This window comes from Coregonus clupeaformis, chromosome 4 (assembly GCF_020615455.1).
Source record: "Coregonus clupeaformis isolate EN_2021a chromosome 4, ASM2061545v1, whole genome shotgun sequence".
NCBI classification, from domain to species: Eukaryota; Metazoa; Chordata; class Actinopteri; order Salmoniformes; family Salmonidae; genus Coregonus; species Coregonus clupeaformis.
The window spans coordinates 5,031,491-5,053,383 of record NC_059195.1 but is presented as its reverse complement, the minus strand read 5'-3'; the positions used below and the strand labels follow the sequence as shown (position 1 = coordinate 5,053,383).

Sequence of the window (21,893 nt, the reverse complement as noted above, 5' to 3'; positions counted from 1 at the left end):
AAAACCGGTGTCTTTGTTCTCTTTTGCCCTATATCTGGCCAATTGAACCCTGCATGACTGGATCAACCAGAGACATGAAATTCCAGACACAGAGCGAGACATGTGATCATGCGATCATACGGACCGCTGGACCGAGCAAACCAGCTGCCTCCGCACCCTCCCCACAATCCTCCATTGTGACTCTGCTTTTTTTCGCTATAATTCATATTTGCATGATTTACTTTTCCTTTAAGCAACGTCACAAACTCATCAGGGCCAATACGTAATAGGTCTCATCGTTTTAAAGATGCCTTGGGTGTTGCTAGCAGATAAGCTCCATTGTACAGTTAACATCAGGCAAATAAAATGTCAGTTTTGCTTTGATTAAACCCAATCGTCACTGTGTTAAACTTTAAACATGTCAGACAAACATACACAAAGCGTTTCATTGCTATGTAAATATGTCTGGTAACGTAGGCAACGTCTGGAACTGACCGCGTCATAAAGGGACCAACGGAGGCAACATTTCTATAACATTGCTAGTCAGTGGAGGACAAAATGGCATGACATTTAGATCGAATCCAGGCCTTTGTGTGCTGCAGTACTCTTAACACGGCTCCACACACACAGTTGTAGGAAGCCAGAGCCGGAAAAACAGAAAATATGGAAAATACTAAGTCCCTCTGTCCTATTTGGCAGGCAGCTCCCTGAGAAGGGCTTACTGGCTGAAAAGAGAGAAAGAAAGATAAACTTATTTGCTATGATTCAGAATTCACAGAGTGGGACAAATTAGTAATGTGTATCACTCCAGTAAAGTTTGCATATAAATCTTCCACACACCCAAAAAGCATTATGCAAAGATGGATAAAATGTTACTTTAACAGATTACAAAAGCTCCTGCGTTAGATACCATGCAAATGTTGGATTTATGGAGTTTAAATGGTAAGTTGAGAAGGGATGCCTGCATAGGCTGTTATAAACACCATAATTTTATGAGTAGTGTTCACAAAAAATAACGACCAGTGATTTAAACAATTTTCCGATTCCAGAATTAACATGGTGATGCATACACCACAACACTGACCTGACATGGCCTGACATTGTAATCATTATGGGTGATCTTTTCCATACCATAGATGCAGCCTACAGTATATACATTCCATCCATCATGACAAGAGATTATTAACATTCAGCCACTGTATAAAGCAGCTGTGTCTCTAGAAAGCTTTTCATTTATTGTGGATTTAGAACAATAAGCTTCAGCAGACCTTGAGCAACAATAAACTCCCTACTGTACCCAGTGGGCTCTGTAGCACTGCTGCCATGTGCTATGGGGTTTCCTAAGGGTTTATATAGAGGTGATGTGGTCTACTAAGGGCTTGTTCAGGTGTGGGCATGGAATCCATAGTACCCACCTCTCAGGTCACTCTGGGAGGCGCTGAGATCGCCACTCAACCTCTTGTAGAGCGAGCGCATCACCTTGGCACTGCCAAAGCGCTTGAAACGGGAGCGCACATTCTCATGGTACCACTCCAAAGTGCCAATCTTGAGGACCCTGGAGAGAGAGAGAGAGAGAGGACTTCAATAAGCATATGTGACTGGCTATACAGACAGACGGATGGACAGAACAGGGACAGACATTGACATAGACTCAATAGATAAACACTGTAAATTACTGTATGGCTCCAAGGTTTAAATCTGAAGCAGCTGTTCTTGGGGTATATGTTGAGACTTTTTTTTAAATTGACACATCACTACGTCAAGGGAAATATAGTATTCTTTCTAACAAAGATATCTACATACAGTTGAAGTCGGAAGTTCACATACACCTTAGCCAAATACATTTAAACTCAGTTTTTCACAATTCCTGACATTTAATCCTAGTAAAACTTTCCTGTCTTAGGTCAGTTAGGATCACCACTTTATTTTAAGAATGTGAAATGTCAGAATAATTGTGACGAGGTGTGAATGAAGGAGTCAGGCGCAGGAGGTAAAATACCGAAGTCCAGAGTTTATTCCGTTTACATAAATCAAACGCCCCAAGCGTCAAACGAAACTATTACAAGGGAAAACATTCACCTTGGCATAAACACAGTGAATAGTAGCTCAACCGAGCTACACGCTCTCACAACAAACAATCACTCACAAAGACAAGGGGAACAGAGGGAACACTTATACACATACTAATTAGGGGAATGAGCACCAGGTGTGTGTGATTGACAAGAAATGACAAGTGGAGTGATGAGAATGGGATCGGCAGCAGCTTGTACTCCAGTCACGACGAACGCCGAAAACAGGAGGACGCGGAGCAGGGCGAGTCGGATGGTGACGGTGGAAATCCCTCAGAAGGGAGGGATCGAGGATGTCCCGCCTTGGGACCCAGTACCGTTCCTCCGGACCGTACCCCTCCCACTCCACGAGATACTGGAGGCCCCCCACCCGACGCCTCAAATCCAGGATGGAACGGACCGAGTACGCTGGGGCCCCCTCAATGTCCAGAGGAGGTGGAGGAACCTCCCATACCTCAGACTCCTGGAGCGGACCAGCTACCACCGGCCTGAGGGTTTAATACGGTAATCAGGGGGAGTAACAACCTGTATGTCACCTCGTTTATTCTCCTCAGGACTTTAAATGGCCCCACAAACCGCAGGCTCAGCTTCCGGCAGGGCAGACGGAGGGGCAGAATCCGGGTCGAAAGCAAGACCCGATCCCCCGATACGAACACCGGGGCCTCCCTGCGGTGGCGGTCAGCGTTGGCCTTCTGATGACGCACAGCGCGCTGGAGGCGAATCTGGGCAGCATCCCAAGTCTCCTCCGCGCACCGAAACCAGTCATCCACCGCAGGAGCCTCGGTCTGGCTCTGGTGCCACGGTGCCAGGACCGGTTGGTAACCCAAAACACATTGGAAGGGTGTTAGGTTAGTGGAGGAGTGGCAGAGAGAGTTCTGAGCATACACCGATCACTCCCCCGGCCGGTCCTGACAGTAGGTCCGCAGGAACCTACCCACATCTTGATTCACCCTTTCCACCTGCCCATTACTCTCGGGGTGAAATCCAGAGGTCAGGCTGACCGAGACCCCCAGACGTTCCATGAACGCCTTCCAGACTCTAGACGTGAACTGGGGACCTCTGTCGGACACTATATCCTCTGGTACCCCGTAGTGCCAGAAGACATGAGTAAACAGAGCCTCCGCATTTTGTATGGCCGTGGGGAGACCGGGCAGAGGAAGGAGGTGGCAGGACTTTGAAAAGCGGTCCACAACGACCAGGAAAGTGGTGTTACCTTGGGAGGGGGGAAGATCAGTGAGAAAATCAATACTCAGGTGAGACCATGGTCATTGTGGAACTGGTAAAGGTTGTAGCTTACCCGCTGGGAGGTGCCTAGGTGCCTTAAACTGGGCGCACACTGAGCATGAGGAAACATACACCCTCACGTCCTTTGCCAAGGTAGGCCACCAGTACTTCTCGGTCAGGCAGCGCATTGTACGACCGATACCTGGATGACCAGAGGAAGGTGACGTGTGTGCCCAGTAGATCAGACGATCACGGATAAGCGCAGGCATGTACTGCAGCCCAGCTGGACACTATGGTGGAGATGGATCTGTGCGTAATGCCTGCGCTATATCTGCGTCCATCGCCCATACTACCGGCGCCACAATGCATGAGGCCGGGAGTATGGGGGTGTTGTCTCTGGGCCTCTCCTTTGTGTCATACAGCCGAGACAGCGTGTCTGCCATTACGTTCTTTGTACCCGGAATGTATGAGAGTGTGAAATCAAACCGGGTGAAGAAGAGGGTCCACCTGGGCTGGCGAGGATTCAGCCTCCTCGCTGCCCGAATGTACTCCAGGTTACGGTGGTCTGTCCAGACGAGGAAAGGGTGTTTCGTCCCTTCGAGCCAATGTCTCCACGCCGTCAATGCTCGGACAACAGCCAGCAGCTCCCGATCACTAACGCCGTAGTTCTGCTCTGCCGAGCTGAGCTTCTTAGAAAAGAAGGCACTTGGGTGGCGTGCCCGAGCGTTGGGATAAGACAGCTCCTATCCCTACCTCGGACGCATCCACCTCCACTACCAACGGTAGTGATGGATCGGGGTGAGCCAGTACCGGGGCTGAGGTGATCAAACCCCGCAATCTACTGAAGGCCAAATCAGCCTCAGCAGACCAGTGGAGCCGGGATGGCCCACCCTTCAGCAAGGAGGTAATGGGAGCTGCGACCTTGCCAAGGCCCCGAATCAACCTTCCATAGTAGTTGGCAAAGCCAAGGAAGTGCTGCACCTCCTTTACCGTGGTTGGAGTCGACCAATTACGCACGGCTGCAATGCGGTCTCCCTCCTTCTCCACACCTGTGGTGGTAATGCGATATCCGAGGAAGGAGATTGATTGCTGGAAAATTCACACTTCTCTGCCTTGGCATAAATATCATTTTCCAGCAGTCAGACCAGTACCTTGCGAACCAGGGACATATGCTCAGCGAGCGTAGCGGAATACACCAGGATGTCATAGATGTAGACCACCACACCGCGACCAAGCATGTCCCGAAACACCTCGTTCACAAAGGACTGGAAAACGGATGGAGCATTCATCAAACCGTAGGGCATCACCAGGTATTCGTAATGCCCCGAGGTTGTGCTGAATGCTGTTTTCCACTCATCCCCTTCCCGCATACGCACCAGGTTGTAGGCACTCCTGAGGTCTAATTTGGTGAAAAAGCGGGCCCCATGCATTGACTCAATCACTGAAGGAATGAGGGGAAGAGGATAACTAAATCGTACAGTCACATTATTCAGTGGTCGATAATCAATGCACGGGGCGTAAACCGCCATCTTTCTTCTTCACAAAGAAGAAACTCAAGGAGGCAGGTGAAGTGGGGGGACGTATATACCCCTGGCGCAGGGACTCGGTGACGTATGTTTCCATAGCCTCCGTTTCAGCCTGCGACAGAGGATACACATGACTCCTGGGAGGTACAGCGTCTACCCGAAGGTTTATCGCGCAATCCCCCTCCCGATGAGGTGGGAATTTAGTAACTTGCGTCTTGGAAAATGCGAGTGCCAGATCATGGTATTCGGGGGGAATGCGCACGGTGGGGGTACCGTCTTTCCACTGTGGTCGCACCAACGGAGACACCTAGACACCTACCCGGACACACACGCGACCACCCCGTAAGAACCCTCTGCGGCCATGAGAAATTGGGGTTGTGAAGGGCTAACCACGGGATACCCAAGACTACAGGGTAAGCAGGAGACTCAATAATCATAAAGGTTATCTGCTCAACATGCGTCTACTGCGTAATCATGTTGACTGGTACCGTAACTTCCTTAACCAACCCAGACCCTAATGGTCGACTACCAAGTGCTCTGATGGGGAGTGGAATGGTTAGGGGAACCAATGAAATGCCTTGACGGCGTGCAAATTCCCTGTCCATAAAATTCCCAACTGCGCCTGAATCGACTAGCGACTTACACTGGGAACCTACCAAGTGATCGGAAAAGGAGATAGATAAAGTATAGTGCGCCACAATGGGCTCTGAACACGTTTGGGTGTTCATTACCTGGGGTGTTGCGTGAGTACCCTGTCTACCGCCTCCAGACCCAAAATAAGGTTTACTGCGACGTGAGGTAGATTGTCCCTTCGTGCCACCAGAGTGGCACTGTCGCTGTCCTCCTGCTCTCTCTCGACCGGCGGCTCCCCCTAGCTCCATCTGCTCGGGGTCAGAGTCGTCCGAAGTGGGAATGGGCAGACCCCTACCAGGACGTCCTCTGGCTCCTAGCAGATTGTCCAGCCGGATGGCCATGTCCACCAGTTGGGAGAATGATAGCATGGCATCCCGGCAGGCTAGATCCCATCGGACGTACTCCCTTAGGTGGCACCGGAAATTGTCGATTAGGGCTCGCTCGTTCCACCCGGACCCCGCTGCCAGCGTTCGGAACTCCAGCGCGTAGTCCTGAGCGGTCCTCGTCCCCTGCCTCAGATGAAACAGTCGTTTGCCCGCCTCTCGACCCTCAGGCGGGTGATAAAAAACGGCCTGAAAGAGACGAGCAAACTCCCCATAGTCCTCCAATGCGTTACCTCCCTCGTTCCACACCGCGTTGGCCCACTCCAGGGCTCTCCCACAAAGGCAGAAAACAAGGACGGATACCTTCTCCCGCTCCCGGGGCTGCGGCCAGATGCTAGAGAAATACAACTCCAGTTGGAGAGGAATCCCTTACATCACGCTGCTGTCCCATCAAACGCCGGTGGCCGGGATATCTGGATCCCTCCAGGGGCTGGTGTGTAGGTGGCTGGATCCGGTTGACCAGCTGGTCTCGATAGATCAGATCCTCTCCTCTCCAGGTGTTCTACCACCTGAAGAACCCAATCCATCGCTTCCCCCAAGCTGGCCAACATCGAGGAATGCTCCTGAACCCTTGCCACAACTCCAAGCATGCGGTCTTCTCCTGCTGACTCCATATCAGATCAGGTGAGTGATTCTGTGACGAGGTGTGAATTAAAGAGTCAGGCGCAGGAGGTAAAATACCGAAGTCCAGAGTTTATTCCGTTTACATAAATAAAACGCCCCAAGCGTCAAACAAAACTATTACAAGGGAAAACATCCACCTTGGCATAAACACAGTGAATAGTAGCTCAACCGAGCTACCCACTCTCACAACAAACAATCACTCACAAAGACAAGGGGAACAGAGAGAACACTTATACACATACTAATTAGGGGAATGAGCACCAAGTATGTGTGATTGACAAAACATGACAAGTGGAGTGATGACAATGGGATCGGCAGTAGCTAGTACGACGAACTCCGAAGCCTGCCCGAACCAGGAGGGGGGGCAGCCTCGGCAGAAGTCGTGACAATAATATTAGAGAGAATGATTTATTTAAGCTTTTATTTCTTTCATCACATTCCCAGTGGGTCAGAAGTTTACATACACTCAATTAGTATTTGGTAGCATTGCCTTTAAATTGTTTAACTTGGGTCAAATGTTCCGGGTAGCCTTCCACAAACTTCCCACAATAAAGCTCCTGACAGAGCTGGTGTAATTGAGTCAGGTATGTAGGCCTCCTTGCTCGCACAAGCTTTTTCAGTTCTGCCCACACATTTTCTATAGGATTGAGGTCAGGGCTTTATGATGGCCACTCCAATACCTTGACTTTGTTGTCCTTAAGCCATTTTGCCACAACTTTGGAAGTATGCTTGGGGTCATTGTCCATTTGGAAGAGCCATTTGCGACCAAGCTTTAACTTCCTGAATGATATCTTGAGATGTTGCTTCAATATATCCACATAATTTTTAAATTTTCCTCATGATGCCATCTGTTTTGTGAAGTGCACCAGTCCCTCCTGCAGCAAAGCACCCCCATAGCATGATGCTGCCACCCCCGTGCTTCACGGTTGAGATGGTGTTCATCGGCTTGCAATTACTCCCTTTTTCCTCCAAACATAACGATGGACATTATGGCCAAACAGTTATATTTTTGTTTCATCAGACCAGAGGATATTTATCAAAAAAGTACGATCTTTGTCCCCATGTGCAGTTGCAAACCGTAGTCTGGCTTTTTTATGGCGGTTTTGGAGCAGTGGCTTCTTCCTTGCTGAGCGGCCTTTCAGTTTATGTCGATATAGGACTCGTTTTACTATGGATATAGATAATTTTGTACCTGTTTCCTCCAGCATCTTCACAAGGTCCTTTGCTGTTGTTCTGGGATTGATTTGCACTTTTCGCACCAAAGTACGTTCATCTCTAGGAGACAGAACGCGTCTCCTTCCTGAGCGGTATGACAGCTGCGTGGTCCCATGGTGTTTATACTTGCGTACTATTGTTTGTACAGATGAACGTGGTATCTTCAGGCGTTTGGAAATTGCTCCCAAGGATGAACCAGAATTTTTTTTCTGAGGTCTTGGCTGATTTCTTTTGATTTTCCCATGATATCAAGCAAAGAGGCACTGAGTTTGAAGGTAGGCCTTCAAATACATCCACAGGTACACCTCCAATTGACTAGCCTATCAGAAGCTTCTAAAGCCAGGAAATCATTTTCTGGAATTTTCCAAGCTGTTTAAAGGCACAGTCAACTTAATGTATGTAAACTTCTGACCCACTGGAATTGTGATACAGTGAATTATAAGTGAAATAATCTGTCTGTAAACAATTGTTGGAAAAATGACTTGTGTCATGCACAAAGTATGTCCTAACCGACTTGCCAAAACTATAGTTTGTTAACAATACATTTGTGGAGTGTTTGAAAAACTAGTTTTAATGACTCCAACCTAAGTGTATGTACACTTCCGACATTAGCTGTATATTTCAGGATGTTGTGTATCCCTAGAAATAATCAGAATTTATGTAAACACAACAGTTTTTAAAACATACCTTATCCTGGGTATGTGGTAAGTTGAGCATAGGGACAGGGTAAGTTGAGCCGCCTACAAATGTATATACTGAATTAAATATTACCACAACCTTTTTAAAACCCATGTCTATCTTTATTTCCCAATCACTTTGTATTTTCATCATTTTAAGCATATTTTACCATAGGCTTAACACCTAACAAACACTTTGTACTTTTTTAACACTTTTAACATGGGCCAGGCCATGGTCTTACCTCATAACCCAGCGATAATGCCTTGCATTAAACCTGGGAAGAAAACACTTAAATTTGCTCAACTTTCCATTGGCTCAACCATTGGCTCAACTTGCCCCTGGCCAAATTGCTCAATATTCCCCACAGGAAGCTTTTTTACTGTATTAGCCCACACAGCTACAAGGATGCACTTTCTTGGTATGTTTACGACCTCATATTGAAGTTTTTAGAGACCCCAACTGATGTATAGAACAGTTTTAAAACTACAGTATTTACTTTGGTTTAGAAACAATCATCATGAAACCTGTACCACAATAAATTCATTTGACTGCGAAAATCTGTTTTTTGGAACTAGCTTGTTTACCACCTTTTTCAATGTGATTCTTTCCTTCACAGACTGCATGAAATGATGACCTCTTCCCAAATATTTGTTCACATGATTAATTTTGTGTATAGTTTCCTAGAAACGAGGGGTGGCTCAACAAACCCTTTGGCTTGACTTACCCCACTCTCCCAAGAGCCAATATTTCAGTACTTGGATCACACACAGTATGTTAGATATACAGTATGCGAGTTTGCGAAATGCATCAGACCAGGTGTGTGGGAGATTTGCCAGAGGGGTGGATAAAAGGGTCTATCTATTTGCCCTCAGACCTTGAGTAGGAATTGGGATGTAAACTTTAGATGTAAATTCTCCTTTACTTTTATATTCTGTCCGGCTAACTTCCTGGTTGCCTGAAGCGGCTTGAAGCCTTCCTCCATTTAGTTTTGGGGGTTGTAACAGACTTGTGATGCTAAAATGTAAGCAAGTATATATTAGCAAACTAGCATATATTAGCTAGCATATATTAGTATTACAGTTGCTAGCATATATTAGTTAGCATACAGTGCCTTCAGAAAGTATTCATACCTCTTGACTTATTCCATATTTAGTTGTGATACAGCCTGAATGGATTAAATTGTGTTTTTTTCCTCACCCGTCTACACACAATACCCCATAATGACAAAGTGAAAACATGTTTTTAGAAAATGTAAAAAAAATTGGGGGAAATAAATACAGAAATATCTTATTTACATAATTATTCACTCCCCTGAGTCAATACATGTTAGAATGACCTTTGGCAGCGATTACATATGTGAGTCTTTCTGGGTAAGTCTCTAAGAGATTTGCACATCTGGATTGTACAACATTTGCACTTTTATTTTTATTATTTTTTTCAAGCTCTGTTAACTTGGTTGTTGGTCATTGCTAGACAGTCATTTTCAAGTCTTTCCATAGATTTTCAAAGCCGATTTAAGTCAAAACTGTAACTAGGCCACTCAGGAACATTCAATGTAATCTTGGTAAGCAGTGTAAATTTGGCCTTGTGTTTTTGGTTATTGTCCTGCTGGAAGGTGAATTTGTCTTCTAGTGTCTGTTGGCAAGTAGACTGAACCAGGTGTTCCTTTAGGATTTAGCCTGTGCTTAGCTCTATTCTGTGTCATTTTTTATTGTATTTTTTTGTTGTCCTTGCAAATGACAAGCATACCTATAACATGGAGCGGTCACCACCATGCTTGAAAATATGAAGAGTGGTACTCAGTGACGTGTCGTGTTGGATTTGCCCCAAACATAATGTTTTTACTTTAGTGCCTTATTGCAAACAGGATGCATATTTTGGAATATTGATATTCTGTACAGGCTTCCTTCTTTTCACCTTGTCATTTAGGTTAGTATTGTGGAGTAACTACAATGTTGTTGATCCATTCGCAGTTTTCTCCTATCACAGCTATTCAACTCTGTAACTGTTTTAAAGTCACCATTGGCCTCATGGTGAAATCCCTGAGTGGTTTCCTTCCTCTCCGGCAACTGAGTTAGGAAGGACGCCTGTATCTTTGTAGTGACTGGGTGTATTGATACATCATCCAAAGTGTAATCATTAACTTCACCATGCTCAAAGGGATATTCAATGTCTGCTTTTTTATTTTTACCCATCTTACCAATAGGTGCCCCTCTTTGCGAGGCATTGGAAAACTGGTCTTTGTCCCTGGTCTTTGTGGTTGAATCTGTGATCGAAATTCACTGCTCGACTGAGGGACCTTACAGGTAATTGTGTGATTGGGACACAGAGATGAGGTAGTCATTCAAAAATCATGTTAAACACTATTACACAGAGTGAGTCCATGCAACTTATTATGTGACTTGTTAAACACATTTGTACTCCTGAACTTATTTAGGCTTGCCATTACAAAGGGGTTGAATACTCATTGACATTTCAGCTTTTCATTTTTAATGAATAAAAAATAATAATCTATAAACATAATTCCACTTATGGGGTAGTGTGTAGGCCAGTGACACAAATCTCAATTTAATCAATTTTACATTCAGACTGTAACACAACAAAATGTGGAAAAGTCAAGAATTCTGAATACTTTCTGAAGGCACTGTATATTAGCATTACAGTTATTGTGCTAATGTCCTAGCATTAGTATGTTTCTTCAGTTCACCTGGTCATATGGCAGGGGTCGCACACCCAGCTGCGATACTTTATGTTGTCGAGGCTTCAGGCCCTAGCATGTCAGCATATATTAGCATGAAGGTTGTTATGCTGAGATGTTAGCATTAGTATGTTTTTCCGGCTCACCTGGACATGCGACAGGGGTCGCATACCCATCCGTGCTCCTTCTTGTTGTAGCGGCTGCAGGCCTTGCAGGCGTATAGCTGGCAGTCCAGACACTGGCGCTTGCTGTTCACCAGGAACTTGAAGGGCTGCAGGCAGCGGATGCAGTGGGACTCTGTCAGGCTGGTCCCAGTGCCCAGCAGCTCTCTCTTGGTGTCCTCCTTCTCTAGCTGCGTCTTTAGTTCCCTGCAAAAGACCCAAGGAAGGATGGATAAATTGATTGACAGAGAAATATAAACAGAAGATGATGGATAGCTTGACAGAGAGGCTATAGTGCAGGGATCTTCAACTAGATTCAGCCGCGGGCCGATTTTTTCTTGAGAGGATGGTCAGGGGGCCGGAACATAATTACTAATAATTTGTAGACTGCAAATTGACCACAAGAAGCCCAAACAGATATAATGTTAGACTACAACATAATAATTTCAAACCTTGCTTACATTTGTGTATGATCACATATACTGAGTATACCAAACATTAGGAACAACTTCCTAATATTGAGTTGCACCACCGCTTTTGCCCTCAGAACAGCTTCAATTCGACTCTACAAGGTGTCGAAAGCATTCCACAGGAATGCTCGCCCATATTGACTCCAATGCTTCCCATAGTTGTTTCAAGTTGGCTGGATGTCCTTTAGGTGGTGGGCCATTCTTGATACACACAGGAATCTGTTGAGCGTGAAAACCCCAGCAGCATTGCAGTTCTTGACACAAACTGGTGAGCCTGGCACCTACTACCCATTCAAAGGCACTTCAATATTTTGTCTTGCCCATTCACCCTCTGAATGGTACACATACAAAATCCATGTCTCAATTGTTTCAAGGCTTAAAAATCCTTCTTTAACTTGTCTCCTCCCCTTCATCTACACTGATTGAAGTGGATCCAAAAAAGTGGGGGGTGAAAGCTACGATCGCTTATTTTGCTAAGAAAACTTGGGGGGCCAAATAAAATCACCTGCAGTCCAAATTGACAGCTGGGGAACCATGCTGTAGTGGAGTGATGGATGGACAGACAGAAGTAAAGACAGAAGAATGGACATAGGAAAGGACAAATGGAGAGGACAGACAGTAGATAGATTATTCTATACCAGTCATGGGAGTTGAAGACTATGGCCCAATTATTCTGTAAGACTGCATTCAGTCCCTTTCCTATCCTGTAATATGTTCAGTGACGGACCAAGGCATGCATATCCTTGGGCTATCCAAAGTAATGAAGGTGCATTGGTATCTATGAAGGCTTTCTACGAAGCCCGAGAGGCATGGCACAGAAATGCGCTCACATCTGTGGTTACATATATTTTACATAAGCTGCAAATATGGCCCCGGGAAACAAGTCCGTTTTTTTTACAGTATCCCTCTTCTATTGTCAGCCATCTCATATACAGCAACATGACTAGCCCAAAGGCTAAAATGCTATCACTTTGCAGATGAAAACCAAAGCATTATTGCTTCCTTTAAGCGGGACCATATGTACTTTTTTGGGGCCAAATATCAAAGGTTTTAAACTCAGGAGATTGTGGGTTCTCTGACCTGGGGAAAGTCTGAATCCCTGATACAACTAAACCCCTACATATCAAATGTCAACCGCTAACCTTATGAGACAACAAGTAAGAAGAGAGAACTAGGAATATATGCTGCATCAGATGTAGACATGGAGAAGGCTAACAATTCTATTTTCTATTTTCCACATGAAAACAAGTGATTTTGGGGGGCTAAATGAGGGTCATTTGAGCCAGTTGAAACAGGTTTCCCTTGTCTGTCTCTCACATTATGGTGGATTGCAGAAAGTACTTGGTGGCCATCTTGGCTATACATGGATCTCGTGACATGCGATGTTGATATACAGTCGTTTCTGAGGCGTACTAATCCAATAGTATGTGCCAGTAATCAGGCACAGCATGCATAATGATACAGTACCTTAACAGCACTGGACTTGTAGAGTTAGTAGAGCCTGACAGAAAAGTTCCATGTATGCATAATGGGCTGAATTCTAACATTGGACATACATGCAAGAAACTCACATTTTCCTTGATCTCAAGGACCCAATAATATATACAGCTGGAAGCGTTGCGCTTACAAGGTAATATCATAATATTCACCTGCACCATTAGAATACAGAGAGGCAGACTTGCCACACCCCTAAGCAACAACATTATTTTTTGCGGGGTATTTTATTAGGATCCCCATTAAGCAGCTTCTCTTCCTGGGGTCCACACAAAACATGAAACAATACAGAACATTAATAGACAAGAACAGCTCAAGGACAGAACTACAAATTTAAAAACAGCACACATAGCCTATATATCATTACATACATACAAAATACAGTATTTAGGTCAAATAGGGGAGAGGCATTGTGCTGTGAGGTGTTGCTATTCGTTTGTCACTGACAGGACCACCAATTTGTTTGTTCCACCCCCTCAGACTGAGGGTAGGAAAATTCCTGGAGGCAGATGTGACGCGGTTTAACTGTGCTTACTTAGACCCTATATTTACTGTAAATTGTAATTAAGACAGAGATTATATAAATTAGTATACCACTCAACTCAACCATTTCAGTGTATTATTAGAGGATAAAGTCAATAATGTAAGGCGTATAAATTGTGTCTTAATACCACATGGAACCCACAGAAGGGAGACATAACTTGCATTGCCATGTTCAGCAAATAACAGTACTACAAGAACAGTTTTATAACTTTAAGAAGGCACCAACCAGAGGGCAATTCCGCCCCAGTTCAACGTAATTCCTGCCCTGTAGCGGAAATGCTTGTATAGGTTCACCCTCCGAAGAGTGATGCAGGCTACTTATACATATTCACAAATTGGGGTGGGAAAGAACTTTGTGGTGATTTCCATGTGGATGAGAAACATCAACATATAGGGAACTGACAGATGTCAGTGTAGCTAGCTAGCATGCTAACCTTGGCTAGATATCATGTTAACCTTATCTAGCTAGCTAGTGTTGTCTGTGGTTGCTGTTTTTTTTAAACTACACCATATTCAAAAGATTAGGCAGCTGAATAGGCTGGTTCTGGATTTATCATAAGCATTTAGGGAAAACTTCGCCACAGATGGAAACCAGTATCTTTGACTTTGCCATCTATTGTTATCTCCAAAGTTTTGGCATCTTCCATAAGAGAAGATTGCAGTTTTGAAACTGCAGTAAAAGTGCAGTAACTACAGTTGACTGTGGTATTTTGGAAACAGTAATTGCAGAATACAGTGGGGGAAAAAAGTATTTAGTCAGCCACCAATTGTGCAAGTTCTCCCACTTAAAAAGATGAGAGACGCCTGTAAATTTCATCATAGGTACACGTCAACTATGACAGACAAAATGATGAAAAAAAATCCAGAAAATCACATTGTAGGATTTTTAATGAATTTATTTGCAAATTATGGTGGAAAATAAGTATTTGGTCAATAACAAAAGTTTCTCAATACTTTGTTATATACCCTTTGTTGGCAATGACACAGGTCAAACGTTTTCTGTAAGTCTTCACAAGGTTTTCACACACTGTTGCTGGTATTTTGGCCCATTCCTCCATGCAGATCTCCTCTAGAGCAGTGATGTTTTGGGGCTGTCGCTGGGCAACACGGACTTTCAACTCCCTCCAAAGATTTTCTATGGGGTTGAGATCTGGAGACTGGCTAGGCCACTCCAGGACCTTGAAATGCTTCTTACGAAGCCACTCCTTCATTGCCCGGGCGGTGTGTTTGGGATCATTGTCATGCTGAAAGACCCAGCCACGTTTCATCTTCAATGCCCTTGCTGATGGAAGGAGGTTTTCACTCAAAATCTCACGATACATGGCCCCATTCATTCTTTCCTTTACACGGATCAGTCGTCCTGGTCCCTTTGCAGAAAAACAGCCCCAAAGCATGATGTTTCCACCCCCATGCTTCACAGTAGGTATGGTGTTCTTTGGATGCAACTCAGCAGTCTTTGTCCTCCAAACATGACGAGTTGAGTTTTTACCAAAAGTTATATTTTGGTTTCATCTGACCATATGACATTCTCCCAATCCTCTTCTGGATCATCCAAATGCACTCTAGCAAACTTCAGACGGGCCTGGACATGTACTGGCTTAAGCAGGGGGGACACGTCTTGCACTGCAGGATTTGAGTCCCTGGCGGCGTAGTGTGTTACTGATGGTAGGCTTTGTTACTTTGGTCCCAGCTCTCTGCAGGTCATTCACTAGGTCCCCCGTGTGGTTCTGGGATTTTTGCTCACCGTTCTTGTGATCATCTTGACCCCACGGGGTGAGATCTTGCGTGGAGCCCCAGATCGAGGGAGATTATCAGTGGTCTTGTATGTCTTCCATTTCCTAATAATTGCTCCCACAGTTGATTTCTTCAAACCAAGCTGCTTACCTATTGCAGATTCAGTCTTCCCAGCCTGGTGCAGGTCTACAATTTTGTTTCTGGTGTCCTTTGACAGCTCTTTGGTCTTGGCCATAGTGGAGTTTGGAGTGTGACTGTTTGAGGTTGTGGACAGGTGTCTTTTATACTGACAACAAGTTCAAACAGGTGCCATTAATACAGGTAACGAGTGGAGGACAGAGGAGCCTCTTAAAGAAGAAGTTACAGGTCTGTGAGAGCCAGAAATCTTGCTTGTTTGTAGGTGACCAAATACTTATTTCCCACCATAATTTGCAAATAAATTCATTAAAAATCCTACAATGTGATTTTCTGGATTTTTTTTCCTCAGTTTGTCTGTCATAGTTGACGTGTACCTATGAAGAAAATTACAGGCCTCTCTCATCTTTTTAAGTGGGAGAACTTGCACAATTGGTGGCTGACTAAATACTTTTTTTCCCCACTGTAATTTCAGTGTACCGCAGTTGAACTGCAGTTATACTGCACTCTAACTGCAGTTACACTGCAAAATTACTGCAGTAAAAAAAACTGTGTTATTTTGGACACAGTATTTGCAGCATACTGCAGTTATAATGCACTCTAACTGCAGTTATACTGCAATGTACTGTAGTTATACTGCACTTTAACTGCAATCCTTTTTCGTAAGGGCAGCAAAGCCAAGTCAGCCCGTGCTCATGGTTCTCACAGGGGAAGTGAAATGATAGGCTACAATAACTTTGCTCATGATGCACATCGTAAATGACATGTAACAACACCCTGAGCTCATCAGACACAAAACACCAATACAAATGTAACAACAGCACAACAAAATTGATAAATAAGTTGCTTGAATTTCTTTTGTGGGTGCCTGTGGCTTCTAGCTATTAGCTGCACCAATTAAAGCAACTTATTTCCAATGGCGGTGAGCTTCACACCACTCCAGCCGATGCTTGTGTGCGTCTGCTCGGCCATGGAAACCCATTTCATGGAGCTCCCGAAAACAGTTATTGTGCTGATGTTGCTTCCAGAGGCAGTTTGGAACTCGGTAGTGAGTGTCACAACCGAGGACAGACGATTTATACACGCTTTAGCACTCTCCGGTCCCGTTCTGTGAGCTTGTGTGTCCTACCACTTCGCGGCTGAGCCCTTTTTGCTCCTAGATATTTCCACTTCACAATAACAGCACATATAGTTGACCGGGGCAGCTCTAGCAGAGCAGAAATTTGATGAACTGATTTGTTGGAAAGGTGGCATCCTATGACGGTGCCACATTGAATGTCACTGAGCTCTTCAGTATGGCCATTCTACTGTCAATGTATGTCTATGGAGATTGCATGGCTGTGTACTCAATTTTATACACCTGTCAGCAACAGGTGTGGCTGAAATAGCCGAATCAACTAATTTGAAGGGGTGTCCACATACTTTTGTATATACAGTGAGGGAAAAAAGTTTTTGATCCCCTGCTGATTTTATAAGTTTGCCCCCTGACAAAGACATGTTCAGTCTATAATTTTAATGGTAGGTTTATTTGAACAGTGAGAGACAGAATAACAACAAAAAAATCCAGAAAAACACATGTCAAAAATGTTGTAAATTGATTTGCATTTTAATGAGGGAAATAAGTATTTGACCTCTCTGCAAAACATGACTTAGTACTTGGTGGCAAAACCCTTGTTGGCAATCACAGAGGTCAGACGTTTCTTGTAGTTGGCCACCAGGTTTGCACACATCTCAGGAGGGATTTTGTCCCACTCCTCTTTGCAGATCTTCTCCAAGTCATTAAGGTTTCGAGCCTGCCGTTTGGCAACTCGAACCTTCAGCTCCCTCCACAGATTTTCTATGGGATTAAGGTCTGGAGACTGGCTAGTCCACACCAGGACCTTAATGTGCTTCTTCTTGAGCCACTCCTTTGTTGCCTTGGCCGTGTGTTGTGGGTCATTGTCATGCTGGAATACCCATCCACAACCCATTTTCAATGCCCTGGCTGAGGGAAGGAGGTTCTCACCCAATATTTGACGGCATATGGCCCCGTCCATCGTCCCTTTGATGCAGTGAAGTTGGCCTGTCCCCTTAGCAGAAAAACACCCCCAAAGTATAATGCTTCCATGTTTGACGGTGGGGATGGTGTTCTTGGGGTCATAGGCAGCATTCCTCCTCCTCCAAACACGGCGAGTTGAGTTGATGCCAAAGAGCTCGATTTTGGTCTCATCTGACCACAACACTTTCACCCAGTTCTCCTCTGAATCATTCAGATGTTCATTGGCAAGCTTCAGACGGCCCTGTATATGTGCTTTCTTGAGCAGGGAGACCTTGCGGGCGCTGCAGGATTTCAGTCCTTCACGGCGTAGTGTGTTACCAATTGTTTTCTTGGTGATTATGGTCCCAGCTGCCTTGAGATCATTGACAAAATCCTCCCGTGTAGTTCTGGGCTGATTCCTCACTGTTCTCATGATCATTGCAACTCCACGAGGTGAGATCTTGCATGGAGCCCCATGCTGAGGGAGATTGACAGTTCTTTTTTGTTTCTTCCATTTGCGAATAACCGCACCAACTGTTGTCACCTTCTCACCAATCTGCTTGGCGATGGTCTTGTAGCCCATTCCAGCCTTGTTTAGGTCTACAATCTTGTCCTTGACATCCTTGGAGAGCTCTTTGGTCTTGGCCATGGTGGAGAGTTTGGAATCTGATTGATTGATTGCTTCTGTGGACAGGTGTCTTTTATACAGGTAACAAGCTGAGATTAGAGTGTTCTCCTAATCTCAGCTCGTTACCTGTATAAAATACACCTGGGAGCCAGAAATCTTTCTGATTGGGGGGTCAAATACTTATTTCCTTCATTAAAATGCAAATCAATTTATAACATTTTTGACATGCGTTTTTCTGGATTTCTTTGTTGTTATTCTGTCTCTCACTGTTCAAATAAACCTACCATTAAAATTATAGACTGATCATTTGTTTGTCAGTGGGCAAACGTACAAAATCAGCAGCGGATCAAAAACTTTTTTCCCTCACTGTATAGTGTATCTGCACCACATCATTGATCTCTCTCTTACTCTGCTGTGTGTATCTTGCTAGCTTTCACTCAAATGGCGAGGGACTGAAGCTCATTGGTTGAACTCGAATTGCTAGGGGGCTGGGCCACGTCGGGGAAGATTTTGGGAAAATGGCGCAGTACAGCTTCCAGAAAAATATTATCTTTCTAACTAGGAATTTTGTAGCTAATTGAGATAAGACCGTAATTCTTTTCACAGATTATGTGTGTATGAACTACACATTGGCACATCCAGGCCAAAGCAGGAGGTTTAAAAAAAATACTTAGTATTCGCCAAAGTTCCGGAGCATGTCTTCAACATTAAACTGTTCTTGTACCTGTGTAATAAAACTGTATTACTTTTGGAGCAACATTGTATTAGCATGTTACAAAATATGTTGGTAATTGCATTTTAATTGCATGTCATTGAGCGGAGAGTTTTTGTTACTACTGTGTACACAATATGAATAGTGACTGTTCCTTATTCCATGTAATAACTCTATTGCTAAGCAATTTCCAAAGTCGTATGTGTCAACAATGTTGCTATTGTAATAATCCCAAAATTACTGTACATTTATAAGGACTTGATGTCAAGTGTTACTGTATTACCTTATGTCTCACTCATTATGAAAATATATTTGTCAGTCATTTTGAAGCTGCAAAAGTGATCTACTCTAGTGTTAAGGTGATTCCATGTCCTCATCTATATAATTCTAGATTATAGGCTATATTAAGATTCAAACCATGTGCTTATGATCATATGTTTAGACCAATTCAACTATCTGTTGTAGTTTTTAGTTCTTCATCAAATATTTGGCAGCCATCAAATAAATATTGCATAATTCAAATACCTTCAAATATTACTGGGTTTTCTGAGAGTATTCAAAATACTTTCAAATATATATTGATTTTCTGAGACCGGTATTTGAATATCAAAGAAAATAGACCTCGAGCTCCATGGCTCGAGGTCCATACAGCCCATGATTTTGGAATTAGATGTTCGACGAGCAGGTGTCCACATACTTTTGGTCATGTAGTGTATCTGTATCAAATAGACAGTTATTTACCTTTCCATTATGGCAAGATCGTATCAATTTTTTAAAAATAACTTTCTATAAACATTTGTTTTTGTAGGGATATAAATACCAAGTACGTCCACTTCACCGTCAGAACATTTTATTGGTAACGGTAATGTAAAAGTGGTATTTACTAACGATGAAATAAGTAATTTGGTACACTTATCATAGTTTGATTGTAATCCAGAGAGGTTAGAGAAATTATCTAGATCCTCTATGAGGCTGTGCAGGGATCCAGATTGCAGATTTAAAAGGAAACTTTAGTCGTCAGCGTACAATAACACCTTTGTTTTTAAGCCCTGGATTTCTAGCCCCTCTATATTATAGTTGGATCTGATTATAAAAGCTATCATTTCGATGGCCATAATAAATAGATTCGCTGCCAGTGAAAACCTTGTTTTACTCCTCTTCACAGTTCAATACTTTCTGAGAAGTAACCATTATTTACTATTTTACACCTGGGGTTGCTATATCTAACTTTAACCAAGATGTATGAGAGATTATCCTAAATGTAAATAGTCCAGGAATTTATATATAAATTCTAGTTGTACTTTATGAAAAGTCTTTTGAAAATCTTCTAGGAATACCAGACCAGGTTTCCTATATTTTCCATAGTGTTCTATTGTTTCAAGTACTTGTCTTATAGTATCGTCCATGTAAAAAAAAAACTGTCTGATCAGGATGAATTACAGTGGGGAGAACAAGTATTTGATACACTGCCGATTTTGCAGGTTTTCCTACTTACAAAGCATGTAGAGGTCTGTAATAACTTGATTGGAGTCCACAAGTGGTAAATTCAATTGATTGGACATGATCTGAAAAGGCACACACCTGTCTATATAAGGTCCCACAGTTGACAGTGCATGTCAGAGCAAAAACCAAGCCATGAGGTCGAAGGAATTGTCTGTAGAGCTCTGAGACAGGATTGTGTCAAGGCACAGAACTGGGGAAGGGTACCAAAACATTTCTGCAGCATTGAAGGTTCCCAAGAACACAGTGGCCTCCATCATTCTTAAATGGAAGAACTTTGGAACCACCAAGACTCATTCTAGAGCTGAGCAATCGGGGGAGAAGGACCTTGGTCAGGGAGGAGTCCAAGAACCCGATGCTTACTCTGACAGAGCTCTAGAGTTCCTCTGTGGGAATCTTCCAGAAGGACAACCATCTCTGCAGCACTCCACCAATCAGGCCTTTATGGTAGAGTGGCCAGATGGAAGCCACTCCTCAGTAAAAGGCACATGACAGCCCGCTTGGAGTTTGCCAAAAGGCCCCTAAAGACTCTCAGACCATGAGAAACAAGATTCTCTGGTCTGATGAAACCAAGATTCAACTCTTTGGCCTGAATGCCAAGCGTCATGTCTGGAGGAAACCTGGCACTATCCCTACGGTGAAGCATGGTGGTGGCAGCATCATGCTGTGGGGATGTTTTTCAGTGGGACTGGGAGACTAGTCAGGATCGAGGGAAAGATTTTCGGAGCAAAGTACAGAGAGATCCTTGATGAAAACCTGCTCTAGAGACGCTCAGGACCTCAGACTGGGGCGAAGGTTCACCTTCCAATAGGACAACAACCCTAAGCACACAGCCAAGACAATGCAGGAGTGGCTTCAGGACAAGTCTCTGAATGTCCTTGAGTGGCCTAGCCAGAGCCCGGACTTGAACCCGATCGAACATCTCTGGAGAGACCTGAAAATAGCTGTGCAGCAACGCTCCCCATCCAACCTGACAGAGCTTGAGAGGATCTGCAGAGAAGAAAGGGAGACATTTCCCAAATACAGTTCGCCAAGCTTGTAGCGTCATACCTAAGAAGACTCAAGGCTGTAATTGCTGCCAAAGGTGCTTCAACAAAGTACTGTGTAAAGGGTCTGAATACTTATGTAAATGTAATATTAGTTTTTTATTTTTAATAAATTAGCACACATTTCTAAAAATCAGTTTTTGCTTTGTCATTATGGGGTATTGTGTAGATTGATGAGGAAAACAAGTAATTGTATCAATTTTAGAATAAGGCTGTAACGTAACAAAATGTGGAAAAAGTCAAGGGGTCTGAATACTTTCCGTATTTGCATCAGGGTGATAGTTTGTAGTGTGATTTCCTTTACTGTCCATTTTGGTACTTAAAACCATATTATAATCTCCCACCATAATAATTGAGTCATTTGTAGCTTGTGAGCTCGATAGATTATTATATAGATATTTTCTAAGAAGTGTGGATCATCATT

General features: G+C 43.8%; 1 protein-coding gene across 2 annotated transcripts in view; it reads right to left on the bottom strand.

The window, feature by feature from the left end:
* The window catches only part of LOC121550703 (melanophilin-like), a 167,270-nt gene that overhangs the window by 113,939 nt on the left and 31,438 nt on the right, over positions 1 to 21,893 (bottom strand). For both annotated transcript variants that reach the window (XM_041863064.2, XM_041863070.2), the window contains exons 3-4: positions 11,176 to 11,397; positions 1,395 to 1,534 (exon numbers count right to left, since the gene is read on the bottom strand). In XM_041863064.2, coding sequence (XP_041718998.1) covers positions 1,395 to 1,534; positions 11,176 to 11,397 — 362 coding nt within the window. The remainder of the gene's footprint in view (positions 1 to 1,394; positions 1,535 to 11,175; positions 11,398 to 21,893) is intronic.